At 38.4% G+C, this 24,998-nt stretch overlaps 1 protein-coding gene across 1 annotated transcript; it reads right to left on the bottom strand.

The window, feature by feature from the left end:
- Window positions 1-613: 613 nt before the first annotated feature.
- On the bottom strand, window positions 614-16,041 carry LOC140163640 (calcium-responsive transcription factor-like). Its single transcript, XM_072186955.1, has 7 exons — window positions 15,727-16,041; window positions 10,488-10,669; window positions 7,727-7,849; window positions 6,624-6,773; window positions 4,164-4,348; window positions 1,057-1,155; window positions 614-671 (listed from the first exon to the last, which is right to left on the bottom strand). Exons 1-7 carry the CDS (start codon window positions 15,893-15,895, stop codon window positions 614-616), a joined length of 966 nt encoding a protein of 321 aa, XP_072043056.1. The 5' UTR covers window positions 15,896-16,041.
- Window positions 16,042-24,998: the final 8,957 nt, after the last annotated feature.

Genomic DNA, 24,998 nt, shown 5'->3' on the forward strand with positions numbered 1-24,998 from the left:
TGCGTTCGGGCTGCAGTGGATTAAAGAATTTGCTTCCGCCCGGACAGCCAAACAAACAAAGAAACAAACAAACAAAGAACCAGGCAACCATCTGGATGATAACATAAGCCCCACACATGTGTACGGGCCAAAAAAATATGGGGTCAATGGGTGAGAGCATTATTTTTGGCATTCGGTGAGAGCAAAATGTAAAAATATGGGGTCATTGGGTGAGAACATGACCTTTTTTTAAATGGAATCTTTGGGTGAGAACCGAAACAGCGCCACAGAAACCTCGATAAATGATTTTGGATTCACAATTAATGTGTAGAAAAAAAAAACCTGCGCCAGGGTTGGGGATTGAACTCGAACCAAGCGTGGGTGACAGGAAAAGCTATGTACCACTGCACCATGTTAAATTGTATAACACATACTGTGAAATTTTAAATATATATCATAACATATCATGCGTTATTCATACAAAAAATTCAAAAAACAGTACTTACAATGAGGTTCACTTTCGATCCTCAACAGATTTAAACTAATAAAATATTGCTTGATAAGATACATACACTTTTGGAAATATTTGAGACATTTTCGTGTTTACGTGTTAAACCAATGACGACGTCATAATTCAGTCAATCTTGGCCGCCCCACCTGCTTGAAACTTCTTCTTCACGATATCTACATTACTACATAGTACATATTATACAATGTATTTAATATAAATAAATACTATACAAACATTCGATGGGTCAAGGATTTCAAAATGACGTCCATGGTTTCAATACAGGTTTAAATTTTTAGAAACAGAAATTGGAGCCTAAATCCTATAAGTGTAAGTACAACCCTTACCTCATCAGAATATTCAACCTCTTCCTCATCTCGATGTTCGCTTTCCCAAGCAGCAATCAACAACTGAAGGTTGGCTTGGTCCAGTGGCTTAGCCAAAGGTGGGCAAAGGGCGCAGCTGACCGCTCTTGAGAACTCTTACCCTCTCTGTGGGATGCTGGCCGCCCTGATATTTACGCTTTTTAGGCCTTTTTTTGTACTTTTTGCCCCCTTTGTCTTGCCCGCCTTTGCCCACCCTCTGAAAAAGTGCTGGCTACGCCACTGTCTTGGCCATTAGCGTGTATGCCCAGCCCCAGAGACTTTCGTGCCATGTTCATATGATACCTGCAAGTAATATAATTAAGTGTATACACTCATCTCATATATTCCCACTTAAAACTTAGGAAAGGGATGCAAATGGCAAATTGCTTTACAAATTTTTGACCTGTTACAACAGCCTTTTTTGTTTGGATGCAGTTGTGTGTTTCACCACTCTGTTTATATGATGGTTGATATTATTGAGAAAGTTTTGTGTTTATAATTAAAGACAGAGATAAAAAGATTTTATCGCGTCTGACGTCATCTGTCAATCGGATTCGAGCAAGGTTTGTTTACAAGTGTCGTGATGATGACTTGCTGAATGCGGCGGTATAACCGGGCGCCTTATTGTTAATTTTGCACCTTCAAACATGCAAACAATCTCAAAAGTTTGGTCTTTATAGTAGGAAACTTTCTTTCACGAAGGCACCATGTCAACAATGCCTAAAAAATCTGCTTTTTGCCATAAATGTACATAATTTTTCGCCATTTGCTGCTATTCCTTTTCTCCGATCAGCACCAGATAGATTGGTCTTCCTTTTACGCGCTATTAACCTGTGTAAAACAATCAAGGATCGTAATTGACAGTGACATCAGACGCGATAAATTCTTTTTATCTCTAATTATAATTGATGTGATTTGATTGACTTTAACGGTTAAGCTTTTGTTAACTTGCACACAGAAATTTTTACATGACATGATGTGGTTGTGACCGTGTGGAGTTTATTACCTCGTAATACATGGTGTTTGCTGAGTTACCAATTTGATTGAAACTTTGCATAATTTGGTAGATGTTACTTAGTTCTAGTTGGGGTGGATTTTTGCTTGGGTTATTGTGGGGTTCTGTACCTGCATGGCATTGTGTGGGAGTTTCTCTGTGTCACTAGCATCCACAACATGCTCATCTATCAAGGCACAGTTCTTTAACCCCAATACATTTGCACATTCATTGAATGACCTTTGACAATTTGGGTACAAAAACTCATACTCTGAAACTTGAGGCCAAATTTTGCACTATGATTGTTTAATTAAGGTTGTTGAACTATGTCATTGGCATGAGGCCATTGTGGTCCATAGTGTGTGTTTTCCGGTGCTATATATGGTATATATCGTATGTGAGGTGCACTGACTGGCCTGCTGGGCACTTGTTGGTGGGCCTTACATCCTTGTGTCTTTATTTCATTTTTTAATAGTTGTGTTTTTATTATTAATGTGTATTTTTAGCAGCTGGTCTGTTGTAACCCCTTTTAAGCATGATATTGTATGTTTATGTGCTGATTTTAAACCTATATATTTATTTGAATTTTTAAACCATTTTTAAATTGTGTAATCTGTAATCAAATAATTTTGCTATGATATGTATAATTCTGATTATATTGTTGGCTAATATGTGAGGCGCATTGAGGAATTTTTATTCATAATGCCCCAAGTAACAGTGCTGTTTTATTCAGACCTTCATTTTTGAGGAGCTCAATCGCACCAGAGCTCCTACAGCTCTCCTTAACAACATTTCAGGAGTATGATTTGCTGAGCTCCTCACTACTTGAATCACTATGTTTTTAAAATACAGATATTAAAAGATTGAGCTCCTTGTTGAGCACATTAGTAAACTCAGAAGAATGATTAACAGAGCTCCTGCAATTTTCAAAAATAGGCGGTTCTCGAACCACGCGATCCCCCTGGCTGGGCGGTTTCGTGCCCATCCTACAGTTTTTACTAATTTGACCTCAGATGACCCCTGGTGACCCCAAAATGACCTTCCAAAAATTTGGCTCTAAATTTAGACTGTACCCACCAAGTTTCATGCCCATACGACAGTTTTTACTAATTTGACCTCAGATGACCCCTGGTGACCTCTAAATGACCTTCCAAAAATTTGGCTTTAAATGTTGACTGTACCCAACAAGTTTCATGCCCATCCGACAGTTTTTACTAATTTGACCTCAGATGACCTCAGTGACCTTGACCCACTAACCAATACAAACCGGTTCTGTCTCGGATGCACCCACCCACCAAGTTTGAGAAACGTGCGACCCCTAGTTTCCCGAGAAAATAGGCGAAAGGCAAAACCTAACCAAAATGGAACACACATACATACATACATCCCTACAGAAGGAATACACTATTGCAATATCCCCCTGACCCCTGGTGACCTTGAAATGACCTTCAAAAAATTGGGCTTTAAATGTTGACTGTACCCACCAAATTTCATGCCCATACAACAGTTTTTACTAATTTGACCTCAGATGACCCCTGGAGACCTTGAAATGACCTTCAAAAAATTTCGCTTTAAATGTTGACTGTACCCACCAAGTTTCATGCCCATTCGATAGTTTTTACTAATTTGACCTCAGATGACCCCTGGATGACCTCAGTGACCTTGACCCACTAACCAATACAAACCCGTTCTGTCTCGGGTCAAGATGCACCCACCCACCAAGTTTGAGAAACGTGCGACACCTAGTCTCCTAGAAAATTGGCGAAAGGCAAAACCTAACCAAAATGGAACACACATACAGAAGGAATACACTATCGCAATATCCCCCTCATGGCTAAAGCCAGGGGATAAAAATGAAGGCCTGTGTGTTATTATTTTTATTTGATTCATTCAACATGATTTCTCATCTAGTATGACTGACGTATGATTAATGCTATGCAGAGCAGTCGGTAAACTGCTTTTTCGAGCAACAAAAAAAAAAAAAGCGCCGTGATTTATAGTGCGCTCGCTGAGGCACCTCTAGACGTTGATCCACAAGCCTCAGCACACTTTACAGGTTGTCGCTGACCACTACGGTCCCACATCATTCCACAAACCATTCAACAACAATTCAGGGACTTTGCTGCTTCAAGAGCGTACACCCTAGACATTCCACAAGTAGCCATCGCAACCAGGATCAGCTCCCTGAGTTTCGTACGGGTTACAACGAGACAAATTAGCAGTGATCGAGTTCCTTGTCCAAGGGAATTTCAAGCTAACTCAAGCAAAAAGGTACGTATCATGCTAATGCAATCATTAATGCAAAATAAAATGTTACCTTATATCAGAGTCACGTGGAAAAAATCGTCGATTCTTTTCATGCGTGTCTAAATTAAGTTTTTCCTTAACAAACATTTCTATTATAAGCTTCATCTCATGAACTGTGCTGACGTCAAAGCTCCCCACCACTTCATGAATTTTATCAATCACTCTTTTGTCCAAACGTTGACGAACACCATCGTCCTGTAGAATGAAAAGGATGAAAATCATGATGTAAAGAACATAATTTTGGGTTTTACTTAGGGGGCAAGAGCTCTGCCAGGAGGGGGGGGGGGCCTGAGAAATCAGAGAAATCTGAGCTGAGGAAAAAGTACCACAACATTACCATATCGTCAGCCTGCTACGCTTTTTGCCCAAGTCATTTTTTGTAATTTTGAGAACAACAAACAAAATATGGTTCAAGCATGCTTTTAAACATATTTATTCACCAATCTTTGCACAAGAACAAATGATAATGATACAAATGAAAGGGAATAATCCAAGATAATTAGGGTGATTATACATAACTGATGTATGCTTGAACCCCATTTTGTTCTTTGTTCACAAAATTACAAAAAATGACTTATGCAATTAGAATAGCGTAGCAGGCTGACAACTAGTTTTCAAGAATCTTTAATTCCATTCACGAAATCTTTGTCACAAGTTTGCAGATGATGTTGAGAAATATTGTCACGGAGGTATAAGTGAGTTAGTGTTATAGACCTGGGCTGATATTCATAAAACCACGCTAGGCCTAGTTGACAGCTAAAATTGACTTTAGCAAGCTGCTAAGCCTAGCTGATTGCTAATTCTTATTCATAAAACCCAGTTAGAGTTAGCAACATTCTAAAATTTTGCCAAAACTTAGAGTTGATCTGGGGCAGCGCTAAGTCACTAGTTGACAACTAGTCAGTCTTGTAAAACCTATTCAACATAGGCCTACGTTCATATAATAATATAAATTAAGGTGTACTGAATTTTAAACAATGGACGAAATCGTTTGTTTTATTTTGTTTTTTCATTATTATTTTATTCAAGTTCATTCATTCATTCATCAATATTAAAATTATATTAATAACATACAAACGACAATTGACTAAATTCCAGTATAGGCCTACTTCCCCTACCCTCCTGGTCAAAATGGACTGCCTAGGCAATGCAAATCTTTGTGCTTTGCATCAATTATTGACTTAAATTCTTCATATTTATTGCTAAGAAATAGAGCTTCAACTTCCGAGAAGTTGTTCTTTCTCGGACGCTTATTTGAAGGCTTACTCATGGTGGACATTTTGTTATGATTTGCCGTAACAACCTTGTAGGCCTATATAGCTTACAAAATACACATGTAATTTTATTAACGAAATCTCAATGAAGACCATCAGCAATGAGTCATTACATTTTGATCATTTTGACTGTGGTTCAGAGCTCAAGTATAATAGACATGTATTATATAAGCCTATTGTATTAGATGTTACACAACTGTTGAAGGCCATAGCACCCAAAACACCCAAATAAGTTATCAGCTAAATATTTCTAGTTGATAGCTAGTTAGCAAAGTGTTTAGCAAGGTTTTATGAATAAGAAATTAGTTGATTGCTACGTAGCTATCAACTAGTGGATTTAGCATCTTGCTAAGCACTAGTTGGTTGCTAATTTAGCAAGGCTTTATGAATATCGGCCCTGATGGGAAAGTCCTCTTTTGGTCTATACACTAGACTACTAGAGTCATGGGTTCAAGCCTTGGCAGGACCAGAAGTGGCCCGTGAAGGTGCAGAGTGAGCGGTTTGTGACAGAAATGGTAGCAGCAGTGGTCATCCATCCGAAGGGGTTAGGCATTCATATAATGGCTGGCAGTGAGTCCAGGAAGTAAGGCACGAGGACACGCTTTACAAGGAGGGGAGGTATAAAAGTTGTTAGTGTTATAGACCTGACGGGGAAGTCCTCGTTTGGTCTAGACACTAACACGCTCGCCTTCTAATCCCAGGGTCGTGAGTTTGAGTCGCGCCAGGGCCAGAAGTGGCTCAAGAAAGCGCAGGATACTTCTGTGAGACTGTGAGCGGTTTGAGTCAATATGCTGTAGAAACTGCAGAAGTTTCCAAAACAAAACTACCGTATTTCGTCAAATAGTCGCCCCCTCTCAAATAAACGCCCCCACCACTTTTTTCAACCAAGATGTTTAAAAAATGCCGATATTTCCATGCTATCTTGTGTAGTAAGATTACCAAGTTGCTCACATGGTCGATAACAGCATCCCTTTTTGGCAAAAATCTGGATTGGAAACCCGGAAGTGAACCAGAAGTCAGTGTTTCTAGTTCATAGTTCGTAATTTTAGCGCGAGTTTTAAGTTTACCTAATGATTTTAATGTGAATTTTCGTTCTAAAATTGACCTTGAATAAACGCCCCCCTTTGGGAAAATGACGAAATACGTACGGTAATTAAAACTAAGGCTACAATGTGGACAGCAGAATCAAACAGTACCTCTCCGGTATCATGGGTATTTCCATGGTCTTCACTTGTTGGCAGGTAAATGTAGAATCGCCGCTCGCCCTTGGGAGGATTTGGTTCACCTAAAGACTCCCGAAGCTTTGTGGATGATGTTTTCCTCCTCGATTCGGTATTATCAGTTACCTAGATATAATTCAGGAATTTATGAGAAGTACGGTACTTATTTTACTCTTTATATGGTAGATATTTAAAAATTACCATTTGGGTCGTTCAATAAAAATCTAGTCTTCATTAATTCAGTCATAGTTCGGCCATTATCAACTAAAAATGAACTCATAATTTTTACTTCAAGATAAATTGATGAAAATTGAAATAAGGATATTTATTTTAAAATACAGACCCTTTTTAATTGATTTTAATTTTATAAACTCTTCTTTTTCCTTTGAAAAATGCTAACCCCTTACATTATCACCCCCCAAACACACCCCCCCCACCTACTCATTTTTTGACTAATTTTGCATTTTTCTCAAAAAATAACTACACACTGGTAACAAACGTTATATAAGGGGCAAGGAATCCGATTTCTTCACTGAAATTTCAGTGATTCAAGACAAGTGGTTCATTATATGTGACATGATCAAGGGAAATGAGTCGGATGTCACTAATATTGATTTTGAGATATTGGCAAAGAAAGTGTTCAAATTCTTTTGTTTTATATTGTTTTCAGCGATTGATAAATTGATGTAACTTCACAAAGAAAAGTTGTATCAACATGGGCTTTTCAGTTTCTGAAAGCTCTAAATGTCCTCTTCAGAAACATGTGTAAAACTCATTTTCGACCAGGGCCGACATGCGACTAATTCCCCTTGATCATGTCACATTATATATATGTTAACAAATCAGGTACATCCTAGCGGTACCTCTTTCCTTATCATAAATAAGCACCGCTTGTGTTGAATCACTGAAATTCTGGATTCTTTGCCCCTATAATATACATTTTTTGAGAAAAATGCAAAAATAGTCACAAATTTATCAAGGGGTGTAGTGTAGTACCACCTTATGCCTGCAATTTAAAGATAATTTTACTCATTTCATATGGTCAGACCTGTGTGATAGAAAAAACTATATCCACGTACCTTGAATTCAGGGAACTTTATAACCTCTCTCACTATCAGACGTGCTGGACAGTCCAATTTTTTAGTACCTTGGATGGGCTTCCGTGATTTCTTCTGAACACATCCATTGGCATCAACAGGTAGCTACTAGTTAGTAATCATGATAATAGAAAATGTATACATCACAATGTGCATGTCTGAACTTTGTTTCTCAAATTGTGTAACTAAAAACATGCACATATTTTGGGGGGCTTTGGGGGCGCCAGCCCCCAGGGTAAAAGCATGGGGTGGCCAAAACGAAGGAGCAACAAGAATTAGTAAAGGAAAAAAAACTTGGGTCCACCTTTGCGGGCTGTTGAGGAAGGGCCGGCAAAATTGGATTTCCTTCATCAGCCCCCAGTGTAGGAGCAGCCACGGTATGCCACTGCAAAAGCCAAATCAAGATAAATTATCAATCTCATCTACTCGAGTCTATACCCATTTCAAAAACACATACATAATACATATACCTAGTAAAAGATTCACATCCCCTCGTTGAGCAAGGAACAGGACCCTCGATCAGTGTGCAACATAAATTACATACGGGACCATTCACAAACACTTGTTAGGGGGGCCTGATGCAAAAACATTTCATCACGAGGCCCCCTTTTCTGACCTCAACAGTAGTAAGAGGACTACTCTCAACTTGATGGACCGCGGTTCTCGGGTGTCACAGTTTTCAACGCACAGCGTCGACCGTGATGCCTCCACCAAAGGGAGTGATGTGGCACTCATGCCCATGACAGTTCTAATTTGACCTCACATGACTCCTGGTGACCTCAAAATGACCTTCCAAAAATGTGGCTCTATATGTTGACTGTGCCCACCAAGTTTCCTGCCCATACGACAGTTTGTACTAATTTGATCTTAGATGACCCCTGGATGACCCCAAAATGACCTTCCAAACATTTGGCTCTAAATGTTGACTGTACCCACCAAGTTTCATGCCCATATGACAGTTTTTATTAATTTGACCTCAGATGACCCCTGGATGACTCAAGTTTGGTTGCAATAGGATTAGAACTGTTCATATGAGACCAAATTTACAAATTTACCTTGTTTGACCTCAAATGACCTTTGACCTCAGTATACATTTTTGTATGACCTTGAACCCTACCCCAAAAAAAGTATCCAGAGTTTTTGACCATGACCAACCTATCCTGAAAATCTGAAGTCAATCCGCCCATCCATGCCTGAGATACAGCATCCGGACGGAAGCACGGAAACACGGACATTGCAAAAACAGTAAACCTCGCGGTGGAGGCATAACAATTTTAGCCCCCACCCCCAACTGTTGTCCAGTAGATTGTCCTTTTGCCCGTGCCATAGGAAATTTTGTTTGATTTTATATTGAACCAATGGAATAAAATGCCATGACAAAAAAGATGTTGCTGATCATTTTAACAATTTTTTTACTCAGATACTTACTGTGGACGTTTCGAAATCTGTCAGATTTCTTTATCAACACTGATGTTGTTGTGACCACCTTCTGTGTACAACTTGTTGTTGCTTAGCAACTTGGTTGCCAGTTGGTTTCTTCAGGAGATCGTCAAATATGTGAGTTAGGTTGTATTGCCCCTCGTCTCTGTTCATATTTCGTATTTGACGATCTCTTGAAGAAACCAACTGGCAACCAAGTTGCTAAGCAACAACAAGTTGTACACAGAAGGTCGCCACAACAACATCAGTGTTGATAAAGAAATCTAACAGATTTCGAAACGTCCACAGTAAGTGCTGTTTTATTGGACTAGAACTATGAAATTCGTCTTTATTTTCAATAACAGTCCTGAAGAACATGTTCAGTAATATTCTTTCTGTTGTTTCAAAGATTAGAGAAATCAGTTTTTACTCAATAGACCAATTACTTGGTTGAATGAAAACAAACTTCTTTATTATCAATTTCAGTCTGGTTTTGGGGAATCATATTCAGCTGACACCTGCCTCATTCATTTGCAAGATCATATTAGAAAGCAAACAGCCCCCAGTTACTAGGGATGATTTATAGGGCATCCAGAAGGCGTTCAACAGTGTAGATCACCAAATACTGTGCAATAAAGTTCCGCGGCTATGAGTGTAAAATAAATGCCTTGGTTTCATTCTTATTTTTCTTATAGAAAGCAGATTGTTTTAAACATCAATAGGGTTGAGTCTGACCCCTTTATCATAACATGCAGGGTACCTCAGGGTAGTATCTTAGCCCGGGGGGGTTCTTCGAAAAATTTTGTACGGGGGTGTGCCACGCAGACTTTCGGATGCTGACTTTCTCTATACCTACTTTTTGCTGTTTTTGCTACCCATCAGTATACCAATTTTCAAGAAAAGCACTTAAAAAGCGCCCAAATTGGCCATAATTGGGCGCTTTAAAGGCACTTTTTCCAAAATGCGACCAATTGTGCGTAGTGGTCTCCACTGAAAACCCGCCCATAGATATACCAAAATCGCTGAAAAGGTACCCCAAAACCGTGGCACATCCCCGTATACCTTCAACCAGGAAGAACCCCCCCCCCCGGGTATCTTAGGGCCTCTTTTATTTCTATGTTATAAATGCCAAACTCTGCTGAAGACCCAGAAAAAATTGGTGAGAATCTTAGCACTACTTTATGTAAGTTCTAATAAATGGTTAATTAAAAACAAATTATCGTCGCTTCACATGGGCAAAACTGAACGGATTCTCTTTGGATCTGTATTTCACCATTGTTGATTGACCTGAAATGATATAAGATTTAAAAACAAACAAACAAACCTGTTTTATCTTCTCTTTCTTCCTCTTCTTTTGTGCTTCTTTCCAATCCTTCCCATGATGGCATTCCAAAATTTTTGTGCCTACTCTTAAGTATGGTATTCCATCATACTTTATTGCTCCTGCTAGTCCTATACTTGATGTTCCCCTGTGCAAGGTATTCCAGCACACTCTTTTTCCTACAGCTGCAAAGTAGGTTTTAAGAATGTTTGTTCAGAGTCATATTCAACTTATTTATATTCAAACCATGCATGAGATCTCGTCACATGGACAGTAATCAGGGGCGTAACCAGAGGGGGATGGGAGAGGTGGGCTTGAGCCCCCAGTCAGAAGCCCATCTCCCCCTGGGCCTTGAGCCCCCCATGAAATGACATTTACTACGGGACTATGGATGGAGAGCCACCATTTTGAGCCCCCTCAGCCCCTTATAACTCCACCCCTTCCACCACCTCAGTTGTGAAATCAAAACATCAGAATTGCTGTTTTTGTGCACCATCAAGATCCCAACTTTTTTTCTTGGTTTTTGTGATGTAACCATTTGGTACCGGTACTTCAAAAATTTGAAAAAATGTAGGTTGGGATGATGATGGCGCAAGATGTTATGCAACTCCAAAGTTTGTCATTTGTAAACTAGACTCAGAGAGCCAAATTTCAAGAATTTATTCCAGCTGAGCGAAGGTGCTGTGCATGCTCATATGTAGGCTACCGTATATTCATTCCAATAAGTGCCCAGGGCACTTTACAAATTCATTTTGGGTGGGCCCTTATTTTTTACCTGGTTTACCTTATTTTTTCGTAAGGGCCGTTTATTAGAGACAAATTTACCTACAGGGTCCCGAAACGTTCTATTAGCTTTTCTGATTCAGTATACATGTATGTACGATATTGCAAGTTTACACAGGACTTGAATCCTCAAGCTATTTCACTGTATCAACGTCTATCAGTCACTTCAACATAAGGGCCTAATGGTAGGCCTACCCTTTAGCAAATTGAAAATACCCTGGGTGGGCGCTTATTGGGATATGGGCGCTTATTGGAACGAATACGGTAGTTGGTGGTAATAATGTACCAATAATTATAATTTTTTAGAGACATTTTTTTTTGTATCACAGTTGGGTACCGGTACATCATAAAGAAGACTGGCTCTTAAATTAATTAATTTGCATAACCATAGGACCATCAACATTACGTCAACAAATGTAGGATGTCATGTTGATGGCAATATTTCTTAACATAGCTAGAACGTCAAAAGACAAATGTTGTTACAATGTCACAATCCACACATTTTAAAAATCAATTTGCATACCATGTGAGTACATTGACCAATAACATTTACATGTACATGTATGGTGTAATCTGTAAAATGACCTTATGAGTTATATTGACATTAACCCTTTGAACCCTGGCCTACCACGTAGTCCCGTACATCCAACCCTGAGCTTCCTAATGCACTCGAAAATCGCCTCAGCATTTTGCCCGTCACGCCAAAAGAAAAGGTCTCCGACCCCTGAACCCCGGTCTCCCAGATAGCCAAAGTATTCCGATGTAAACAAAACATATCGCAATTGATGTTACGTGAGCCGCTTTAGCGACTCTTCGGGTTTTTGACACACCATGGTAGAAGCCTCTATATTGGCTCGTCGGGACTACGGTACAGGTTACCGTGAGCCGTTATGGCGGCTCGTCGGGTTCAAAGGGTTAAACAAACCATTTGTGCACTGGGATTGTATCTTCTGCATGCAAATTGTAATTTTTCACAATGAACGACCCCTGTGGTTAGTCCTTAAGCTTAAACATCATTTTCCGAGGCGCGGAAGTACACCAAATTGGTGTTTATGACCTTTGACATACTTTTGTGGCGAGTGACACATGTGGTCTTTCAATTCACGCCGAGTGTCAGTGTCCTTGACAGGCTTGACTATGCTTCAATGGTCATGAAAGAATTCGAAAGATAACCTCTGCTCTGCCCCAATAATCCCAAGCTCAACTGAGCTATTGTCTGAAACAGTGAAACTGCACCTCGGAAGATGTATGGTAAGAACTCATCAGTCCTCAAATAATAGTCATAACGACCAAATAAGATAAGTGACTGACTATCATTGAGGACTGAGTTCCGCAGTCTACCCTGTGGTAGGTCCTACATTGTAGCCCACACACATTTCATATCAATTTATATACAAGCAAGCATGATCTGCAAGAGAAATTATGAAGGGCTTTAATAGCTTACATGTACATGGATCGAATCCATGGGTTCCTACAGTCACCCATGGAAAACAGGGTACCGTACTGAAAAGCATGTGCATGGGCCAAGGGATGGTTTGTTTACATGGCAATAATTCCTTCAGAATAGGCATTATACAGATTCCAAACATATAAAACTTACCTCATATCAGTTTTAGTTGCCCCTAATAACTCCCATATTGACATGACAATTAAGGTGGTACTACACCCCTTGATAAATTTGTGACTATATTTGCATTTTTTCTCAAAAACTAATAAAACACTGGTAACAAAGATTATGTATTATAGGGGCAAGGAATCCAGTTACTACACTGGAATTTCAGTGGCTCAAGACAAGTAGTTATAAATTTGATTTATTGATCCAATATTGGTTTCCCTCATTTTTGATGGTAACTCCACAGCTGTTGTCTGTGGGGAAATAAAATTTTCAGTGCAGTAGTACTAGTCATTGCCTGTATAATATACATCTTACTTGTCACCAATGCGCTATATTTTTGGAGAAAAATGCAAAAATAGGCACAACATTGGCCAGGGATGTGGTACCACCTTAATTCTATTTGCTCAATTTCATACCAAAATCAAGGAAAACATTAATTAAGGCCGTTGAGTTCATTGATTGGCTTACGATTGCAATTAATATTTTTTGCAACCAATTACAAAACGGGTTATATGGCGCCCGGAAATGTTACACTTGTCCATGATGGCGTCATGCCCCAGTGCCACGAGGGAGGCTTCGCTTAAATTCTGCCAAAGCGAGTGAGTGGTATAAAGTCAGTTTCACACTAGTCTCTGTGATTTAATGAACATCATGAAATCTCTGAGCACATCCACAGTGAATTGACAGATAAAAATGAGATAAATTTGCAATTCTGAACAACGGGATTCCATGAAATTGACGATTATGTAAGTTATTCTGCAGGATCGGTAATAATTAACAGCTAGTCTGCTGTATTTGAAGTGCATATTGAAGTTTGTAAGTTTGTGACTTCGTATGTGTGCAATAGATATTACAGGAAGCTTAAATTGGCACGCTTTCCTGCAATTTGTCTGTCTTACGAAAGTTATTTGGAGTTCAGGGCACGTCACACTGAGTGTGACGTGACCTCACTGGGCATAACCTCATGGAAGAAGAATAGAGCACGAAGTGCGATGGAATTGCAACTCTGATCCTCGATGTGAGGTCAGCGACGTCAACACTTGCAACATGTGGACGTAGATGGCAGCAGCATTTTTCTGTCATTAGCATAAGTCTCCACAGCACTATGCAGTACTATCGCAGGTGGCAGTTTTTTCTGCAGTTTTCAGTAGACTATCACATATAGGGTAATATACACAGGGGAAGCCGACGCTGTCGCCATCATTTTGTATTGCGTTGCCGTTGGTATAGAAGTTGCAACGGCCTGATAACCTTACAGTTACATGCTATACAGGTCAAGGGCCTAAAAGGCTTGGACCTCAAATAGATTTCTTGAAGCGCCACATGAAATAAAAGAAAAATGCAAAGCACCACTCAATGTAGGTAACCCAGGCAAACCTTAGTTAACACATTTGCTAGTCAGTCAAATTCGCCGACAATGTCAATGCATTTTTACATAGAAATTTAAAACAAGTGCCCGACGAAAGAACCCTACATAAATATGTTTTCTATACTTCACTTGACCCAAATATATGATTTTTTATGGTGATAAGTCACCCGCACATGGAATTTTAGAGGATTTGGATAGCATTTCCATTAAAAAAAGCTGCTATCATAATGAGACTAAGATCTAGAAACACCCCCGAAATGCCGTTTTGGGGAATTTTGCTAGCTGAAACTTTTTGATGAAAGTCAATCTTTGACAAGATGTAACTTTGCTATGGAAAGTGCTATGAAAAGATGGTTTTCAGTTTTGGCTTTGTTTACTCAAGGGCTTTAATTTGATATATAAAATGATGCAGTTTGATGGCAAATTTAAATTCACCTAGCATACCGGTACCTACTCAATGGCTGCGAAGCAGCCATCACGGCGTGGTGCTGCAGGAGTCAGAGAGGGGTGTCCCCCCTAAGCACTCGCTTGCCAGTCCTATATACGCCGTACCTATGTATATTGAGGACTGGCTTACGCCATTTTGGATGTCAATGGGAAATACACACTTAACGATTTGCGCCGGTTAGAAACTTGAAAAAAAATCTTTAAAATTTCATCAATGTATATAAAAGTGGTACCAACCGTATTGTGCTTGCTAATTTAAGACTCGGTTGAAACAAAATTAAGGATCGAAAGCATTTTAGTGTCCAAAAAGGCAATATTATCGTCAATGTTCTGCCGAAATCGGCGCCCGTGCGAAGGGTTCAGAATTCGAATCGGGAACGAAAATATCCGATCTTTGCGATCAAAAACACAAAATTACAACTTAAAACATACTATTGGCAAAAGACATTATTACCAAACAATACAGAATAGAAAATTTGACATCATTTTCTCAAAATATTGAAAAAATTTGCTCACTAGACATCGAAAAAGTACGCAATCCAATTCCCGTTCAAACGCGTGGGAAACTGAAAGTGCGATAATCGTGACTAAACATACCTACCTAAGCTACTGATCTGTTTTTAAATTTGAGCTGCAAATGATGCCATTTGGTGCAATATTTTTTACTATTTTAGCCTGTCTTTACAAGGAGAACATGGGAATTTATTAATTTTGTTTTTTTAATCTAAACGGCGCCGCGAGCCACTCGGGAAGCCACGGCGCACCACTAGTGGCGCGCGCGCCGCTATTTGCACGTTGCGGACCCCTGGCCCTGCCCTGCCTGATGCTGGTTTCATTAGTACTACCCTGCCGCTTGCCGCTGAGCGGCGTGGCGCACGCGTATTGCAGACAAACGGACACACTCAAGGCTTGTCATTGGTTGAAACGCCTTGCCGCTTGCCGCAGCGGCAAGCGGCAGGAAAGTATGCTGAAGGCTTTATTATACTATAGCATGATAGGCATGATAGCTAGGGTAAGCTTAAACTTACTTGTTACATTGGCATCCTTGCCAAATGTACCATCACGTCTGTAATCTACAAATGACGAGACCGTAGCCGTTTCGTATTGCTCAATAATTCTTTTCACATCATCAAGTGTGTAAACATAACCAAAATTCGGCGAAATCTGAACATCAAAATGAGGGATAAATTTCGCCATCTCGTTGACTTTTGTACACACCGGAACTTGGACGACTCGACCTCCGGATAACTCGACTTCTAGCAACTCGACCAACGGATAACTCGACCTCCCTGACAACAAGTCGACCTCCAGAATCGCCGTGCACTTGGTGCATTCATCACCAATGGTGATAGCTAGTGATAACGAACCGAATGTTATACGTTCAGATATATACCTGTGATGAATGAATCCCGGGGGGCACATCAAAACAAATTTGGTGGGTATGTTCCCCGCGGGATTTTGAGGTGGTGGGTCTTTGGGAGCTGAGGGCGTAGGGGAGAGCGGGGAGTGTTCGCCCTATTTTTTTTCTGACCAGCCTAGCGATGTCAATTTTAAGGTTAGGGATGACCTGATTAGCCCATGTGAAAGCCCTATGTCTTAGCTATATACGGCCACAATCCCAGAACTATAGGCCTTACAATAGCAACAGGATAGAGCCCCGGTGGGGTCACTCAACTTGCAATACTGACCGCACGATCGTTACCAAAATCAAGGAAAAAGGGGTCATTTTTAGGGCATGTCCGCGGACAAAATTGTCCGTGAAATTGGAAAAATAGGGTGTTTTATTGCACAAATGTCTGCGAAGTTGTGCTTATTATTGTTCTTATTATTTTCTCCTGATCCCGTGGCCAGATAAAAAAATCACAGGAATAAATTTGGTTTCCTACTTTGTACTCATCCCGTGATCAATATTGTTTTGGTTCTGATTTATATGCAAGGGGTACTACTTGAATTATGTGATGCCCTTGTTAATTACTGAAAAAAAAAAAACATTCATAGGCCTAAAAATCCCTTCCTTGAAATGTTGAAATAGGGTCAAAATTGCAAATGTGTCCTCGGAAACTAAAAAATAGGGGTGTTTCAGAGTACCATTTTGTCCTTGTTTTGGAGTAAAAAGGGGTAAAATTTCATGATTTGTCCTTGAAATCGACTGCAAAAGGGGGTAATTTGTACTTGTGGTAACGGTCCTATGCGTCCCCCCTGCCAGGGAGTGACCCCACCGGGGATAGAGCAAACAAAAAAGTTTTGCAAAGTGGCGAACTTGCCCCATATTGGGGCAGGTTCGCCCATATGGTGGGGTAAGTTCACCCTAATCACAAAAAAAGGTTTAAACAATGCATAACAATAACATATTCAATGCAAACATTTAGAAAGAGTATACAGGGCATTCATTCTCTTCTGGGGAGTCACTAAATTTGTTGCAGGGGTCGGGTCAGGGTAAAATGTAGGGGTCCAAAGTGAGCTTAAACGTATCATGTTTACAACTTCGGGGAGAAATGGATTAGGACATAAACGGTGGTATGAGTAATACCGATATCACATAACTTTAAAAAAACATGTTTTCAGTAGTTTTACCTTGTTTAATGGTTAAATTATCAATATTTTGCATAATACGCTAATGGGGCAGGTCCGCCCTCCAGTTTGGGGTAAGTCCGCCCGGGGAAGATATAGGGCGAACATGCCCCATCCTCAAAAAGGCGAACGAGCCCCTTGTGCACATTTTTGTATTTTCTTTGGGGTATGCAAAACACAAATCGAATAAGGAGTTTATAACTGCATTAAATCTTTGACAAATCCCATATGTTCCCAATACAGATTTCCATTAAAACCATCTGTATTTATGTATCAATGATAATACAACATTATGAATGCAAGAAAAATTACGTTTTGGTGTAATTTTTTGTTTTGGCTGCAGTTCGATGAACACGTCCCTATATGTCGCGTAGCTAATATGAGAAGTTTATAATGACCTATGTCACCTAATTTTGCCATCACCAAATTCCCTGATAGCCGTAGTGCTGAGAAACAAGGGGTGGGCGAACCTGCCCCTAGGGCGAACACTCCCCGCTCTCCCCTACCGGTAACCCGGGGGTCTTTTGGAGCCGCTAACCGCCTTTTGGAGCTGTGACCGGTCAAAATCAAGGGTCTTTCTTGGCTTTCTGGTTGTGAATCGCCTGAAAACATCAGAAATAGGCCTATGAGGTATGACTTTGGCAAGTTTGGAATCTTTTAGAGCTGAACATCAAAATCAAGGGTCTTTCGCGGAGCTCTATTTTGGTCACTGAAATATAGCGGGTCTTTTCTGCGAAAACCAAGAAGGTCTTTCCGGGGGAGCCTACCCATATGGTCATTTGTGTTACGTGCCCCCCCCCCCCATAATCAGCATAATCAGCACATTAAAATGTTTTGTGCGAAATATAATATCGTGGGCTTATAATGAATTATTCCATCTTAAAAAAATAATTAAATTAAAAGGGCATTTCGTGACCCACAGCATCATCCCCCCCATTTTTCTCAAATAAAGTTGAGATTATTATATCACTGGAAACCTCTGCCTACATAATGTTGACAAAAAAATTCTTGCAGAATAATTCGTTTAGCAATGATATCGTGATTTTAAATTTCGTTCTGGTATACCAGAACATTACAACACATTGTCTATTGAGCAGTGTAATCCACATAATCATGCATAAACTCGCAAACGAAAAATCGGAATCAGCTGAAATTTTGGGAATATGCTTTTTTCGTGGATATCTACAAAAAAAAGAGGATGCTAGGATCACGAAATACTCCTTTAGCAAGACACGATTTTTAAAATCATATGAACTCTGCATATGGTAATTACAATATTCACTTGATAAGGTGATTAGCGCATTGGCACTTTATACAATTATAGCAGTATGGCAGAATAGGGTACATTCTAATCATATCAATGTTAGGTATATAGGCTAATTGTTATCAACATGATCCCAGTCAATCTTGGCCACCCCCTTCCATGATCCAATGGAATTTATCATTTGAAAAGTCAGATAAAAAGGATACTATAGCAGAGTTTTCGTGGAGAGTATAATTAATATCATAAAATTATGTGAATGATGCATGATGGAAAGAAAAGAGCAAGGTACACCAACCTGACGTATAGGGAAAATAATACAGACTAGACAATACACGCAGGTACTGGGGGCAAAAACAGCAAAATACCGGGTAATGGGCTATTCTAGAAAATAAGTGCTAACCCCTATAGAGGAGTAACTTTTCAATAAAAGAAATGTCTGGATTTCCAAGTTTACTTTCTGAAACTTGAATAACTGGAATTCCAGTTGCCAAAGTTACTGGAAAAGCTTGGAAATGCAATTTTAATTTTAATTTTAATTTTAAAATGTATGAAAAATCACGGAATTGTCCAAAATGAGCTCCCAAATTGAGGATTTCCGATTTTGAACCATATTTTGCTGGTTTTTCTTGCCTTTGAACACTTTAAAGTCTGGATTTCCAACAGTCATGACTGGACAAAAAGTCCGGAAATCCGAACTCCTCTATATAGGGACTATACATCTATTTTCTGGAATAGCCCAATATATATAGGTATTTGAAGTAGGCATGTAGTTTTCGTTGTTTGCTGTTATATTTTGTAAATCGTTCCTTAGCCAAATGACATTTGACTAAGGTACGGCGGGTTCTGATTCTTTCTTTCTTCTACCACATTACATTCTTTGCCTCAACTATTGCAATATTAACATCGCACGTTATAGTCGTACGATGCACTCTTTCCATGTGCATTCGCCCGTATAGGAGCGACCTTGTGCACAGAAAATAGGGAAAGGATTTAGCATAACAAAGGAACGTAGAACAAGCGGCTCCGAGATCCAGCGTGAAAGTCATGGAGCGTGAAATTGAATATATGAATACAAAACCCACCCAAGTCCATACTTTGGCCAAATTGAGTTAAGCATGGGAAATTGTTGATAGATAGGCCTGTCGTATGTATGAAAGAACAACTCAAATTCATCCTCTGTGTCTATTGAGCATGTGAAAAATAGCATGTATGAAAGAAACACCCAAATCCAGGATATGAGTCTTGTAACACATTGCTTGAAATCCATTATGTATAAAAGTCCGCTTGTAACACATTCATTGCTGGAGAGTGACTTAAAAAAAAAATTAATGAGTTTAATCAAGGAAAGTGTGTGGTTTATATTTCATGGCAGTATGCTTATCAACATTCTACATACGTGCTTTATTTTGTATTATCTTACTAGTGGTAATCTCATTCCAACATTGTTGTCTTTGTATATGATTCAAAAACCACCCAAGTCCAGCATTTAAAATGATCCCCACGAAGTCACTGAAATGCTAATCGTCATACCTAATACAGTTTGACCCACTCATTTGCACGTAAAACTTACCATATTGACCAGGTAAATCTAACTGAAAGAATAAAAAAGATACACAGGTTTTTTTTTTCTCAAAATTACTTCCCATATGGACTTGGGTGGGTTTTGTATTCATGTATTCAATTGCTTATTTACATAACAAGGCCTAGCATATTTAGAGCCAACGCCATCGTATAGTGCATGAGCCATCGTAGCCATATGCGTTAAGTGACGAAATTTGGTTATTAGAATCATTGGGGAGGGGGGGACACAAATGTCACTTGAAATATCTGGCGCAAATGTCATGTCAATGTCATTATGGCCCAAAATGTGTTTTTCACTCAAAATGCTATTCCTTCCCCATATTACATAACACCGTGATATCACTTGCACACATGCATCGTCTAAAAGTACAGTGTCTAAAAGTTGTACACAGAATTGGGGTCAAAGGTCATTTAGGGGTCATTTCCGGTATGTAGTACCCTAACCAAGTAGTTAGTCACTAGGACCATGGGCGATGCCACAAATGTCACGTAATCATTTGCGGTCAAAGTTCATCCATTTACGGTCAATGGCCAAAAACGTAATTTTCACTAAAATTGACTATGACCCCCCCCCCCCGATAGATTTGCACACAAATATGTCATACATACAGCAAAGATATATAGTCCTTACAAGCCCATTGTGGGTCAATGAGCCATGTATAATTGGGCTGATCATTCAACATTATGCGTAAGCCTACTTTAAGAACAGGTATAACTATCTTCGCAAATCTGTGTATTTACCTATTAGCTGAGCTATACGAGGGGGTATCAAAAAGTTTTAGAAATCGCCCAGAAGTGAAAGAGCTATATCGATGAAATTTTGTCAGTGCAATCACTGGTCCTTATGTACATTATGGTCCAAAAATGGTCTCATAGGTATGTTTACTTTTTTTACAGGTGGCACTAGATGCCAATAACCTGCTGCCCCAGTTACTGCGCATAAACTGCAAGATTGAGAAAATTGAGGCAAGCAGCGTTATTAAGATCCTGCTTTTGAAGGGTTGCAGTGCCTAGAAAATTGATGATGAAATGAAAGTTATCTTCGGTGGTGATTGTGATATGTCACTATCGCTTTTTGGAAAAGGAATTTTTATTTCATCACAGTTTTTCTGGGCACTGTAACCCTTAAAATGGAACTTAATCATGCTGCATGCCTCAATTTTATCCATTTTGCTGGTTATGCGGTTACATAGGCAGGTAGTGACATCTAGCTCCTGTAAAAAAAGTAAACATACTTATGAGACCATTTTTGCACCATAGTGTACATAAAGACCAGTGATTGCACTGACAAAATTTCATTGATATAGCTCTTTCACTTCTAGGCGATTTCTAAAACTTTTTGATACCCCCTCGTATAGGTCCTGTTTTTCTATCTGATTCTTCTTCTTTCTTTCTTTCTTTCTTTCTTTCTTTCTTTCTTTCTTTCTTTCTTTCTTTCTTTCTTTCTTTCTTTCTTTTTTCTTTCTTTCTTTCTTTCTTTCTTTCTTTCTTTCTTTCTTTCTTTCTTTCTTTCTTTCTTTCTTTCTTTCTTTCTTTCTTTCTTTCTTTCTTTCTTTCTTTCTTTCTTTCTTTCTTTCTTTCTTTCTTTCTTTCTTTTTCTTTCTTTTTCTTTCTTTTCTTTACAAATGTCACATGAACAACTCTAGGTCAAAGATCAACATCACTGGCTAAGGTCCGTGCTCTGTGAGCACTTATGTCTTTTGTTTGTACTGAAGATAGCGTTTTGCGACGCGGTGGCCCAATAAACTTGATATATTTTGAAAAACGTTGAAAAGGCCTACTTGAAAAGGCTTAATTTCAGATTTGAAAAAGATGGATAAGACCACAAAGGTTGAACATAAATGAACAAGCCGACTTCCTATGCCGAATTTTTGTGTTGAAAAAGACTCGACGAGGCCTGAGCCCCAAAATGGTTATGTTTGGGGTTTTTTTCAATTGACTTTTAATAGTTTAAGGCCGAATTTTGAATTTGGTGTTGAAAAAAAAAAAAAAACGATGTGGTCCAAACCGACTTTTATTATTTGAAATGTTGAAAGAAAAACTAGAAGAACTCCCCGCATTTCAGTGTTGAAATATACTCGACGGGGCCCAAAAAGTTTTTTAAGTCGACTTTTAATAGGCCCTATTTGAAAGAATTGAAAAAGCAGAATTTTGGTATTGAAAAAGATTGTCGAGGGCGAAAAAGTTGTGAAAGCCGAAATAGTTAAACATTTTGAAAAAAGAAAGTGTAGAAAAAGTCACATCAATTTGTAAGCGCTCTTTAGCAAAGTCATAAAGTATTATTCAGATTTCCTTTCACAAATTAACCATCGCGTATACGTGCGTGACGTCAAGCAGGTGGTGTATGACGTGCATTCCCTAAATTCAGTAAATTTTCATCGTCAACCGTGTAATTGAATGGGATTATTTTGAAATTTTAAAACGCTTGAAATATCACAAACAAATAGGCCTATGTTGATAAATAATATAAATACAAGCTAAAACCGTTGGGGTTCGATAATGAACCCCACAAAACTAACCGAGTATATGGAAAATGCCATACGGCCGGGCGGTTTCACGAGTTGCCGGCTCGATCATGTCATCCGCCGCCTGACGTCAAGCGTGTGCATTGGACCATGTGCAAAATAATACGCGCTGGACGGCTAGCAGTAGGCCTACGCTTAATTTGTAAAAGGAAATCTGAATAGTAGGCCCTCCCCCTACTTTAGTTAATTGAATTACGGTATGACAAAACAGGCGAAAATAGTAACTTTTTGCACAAGATTTGCAATTTAAAGAGAATTGCTCATTCTAATGAGGCTAGTATAATTATGGACAATATAAGTGTGCTCTTCCATTTAAGGGATATGGAATAAGCGTTTTGAGCGTTTCGACAGTATTTTTTGTGGGACATGAGAGCACATCAAACATATCGAATTGCGTTCTGAATACGAAGAATGTCTTTCTGATATCAAATAATTTTCATTTTGTGAAATTCACGATATAATACAAATGACAAATTATTAAAATTTGATATTTATCACATTTTTGATATTATAACAGTCTTCGAAGTAAATTTTATAAATCTAATTAAGGGATATGGAATTAAAGGGATATGGAATAAGCGTTTTGAGCGTTTCGACAGTATTTTTTGTGGGACATGAGAGCACATCAAACATATCGAATTGCGTTCTGAATACGAAGAATGTCTTTCTGATATCAAATAATTTTCATTTTGTGAAATTCACGATATAATACAAATGACAAATTATTAAAATTTGATATTTATCACATTTTTGATATTATAACAGTCTTCGAAGTAAATTTTATAAATCTAATGATATAATTCTTAAAGTGTACTAGCTGGGTGGAAAAGCCGACGATCAATTGAAACATTTTGACCTTTCATATTGAAGATATGGATTTTTTGCCCCAAGAGACCTATTTTTTTTGGTGTTTTGGGAAAACAGATCCATATCTTCAATACGAAAGGTCAAAATTTTCAATTGATCGTCGGCTTTTCAAATGTTTTCATCCCACCTACATACACTTTAAGTATAAATCACCAGATTTATAAAGCGGTTACTTCGAGTACTGTTAAATATCAAATATCAATTTTTAATGTCATAAAATGTGTATTACATTGCGAAAAAAATCAAAATTATTTGATCAGAAGGACATTCTTCGTATTCAGAATGTAATTCGATATGTCTGATGTGCTCTAATGTCCAACAATAAAAACTGTCCAAACGTTCATACCCCATCCCTTAATGACATAAAAGTTGATAAAATATTGTACATTTAAGGGCTGGGGTATGAACGTTTGGACAGTATTTATTGTGGGACATTAGAGCACATCAGACATATCGAATTGCATTCTGAATACGAAGAATGTCATTCTGATATCAAATAATTTTGATTTTTGAAATTCGCAATTTAATACATATTTATGGCAAATCATTAAAAATTGATATTTTTGATATTTAACAGTACTTGAAGTAAACTTTATAAATCTGATGATTTATACTTAAAGTGTATGTAGATGGGATGAAAAGAATTAGGTCTTTTTGGAAAAAATCCATATCTTCAATATGAAAGGTCAAAATTTTCAATTGACCGTCGGCTTTTCCTCCTGCTACATACACTTTAAGAATATGTCATTAGATTTATATAATTTACTTCGAGTACTGTTAATTATATATCAAAAATTTGCAAAAATATCAAATTTTTATAATTTGTCATAAAATTTGTATTATATTGTGATTTTCAAAAAATGAAAATTATTTGATATCAGAAAGACATGCTTCGTATTCAGAATGCAATTTGATAGGTCTGAGGTGCTCTCATGTCCCACAAAAAATACTGTCGAAACGCAATAAACGCTCATTTTAGATCCGAGGTTTTGGCTTTCAAACCCTACAATTCCCGCTACAATTATCACTAAAAATAAAACCACTAGTGACATGTAAGTACATTCCATGATATTATAGTGATAGGCACAAACACCATAAAACACCAACCCAAAAATAAACAAACAGATCTGCAGTTATCGGCAATATCATCAATGAATGCACCATGTGCACGGCGATTATTGAGGTCGAATTATCAGCGAGGTCGACTTGTCCGCAGGTCGAGTTGTCAGGGAGGTCGAGTTGTCAGACCTTTGAACTTCCGTGAACTTTGACATAAACATCAGTCAATAACAAATGTTTTATTTTTATGTATTATTATTCAATAATAAATATATCATTTTGCAAGAAAAAGATAGAGCAGTATGCAATTAAATTTTAACAAGAAATATCTTGGATTATATAAAAATGTACATCAAATAAAAATATCAATATTTATGTGTTAAGGGTAACTGCAGTAATTTTTAAATATTACATCTGTTGATGATCAATAAAA

This window comes from Amphiura filiformis, chromosome 11 (genome assembly GCF_039555335.1).
Source record: "Amphiura filiformis chromosome 11, Afil_fr2py, whole genome shotgun sequence".
NCBI classification, from domain to species: domain Eukaryota; kingdom Metazoa; phylum Echinodermata; class Ophiuroidea; order Amphilepidida; family Amphiuridae; genus Amphiura; species Amphiura filiformis.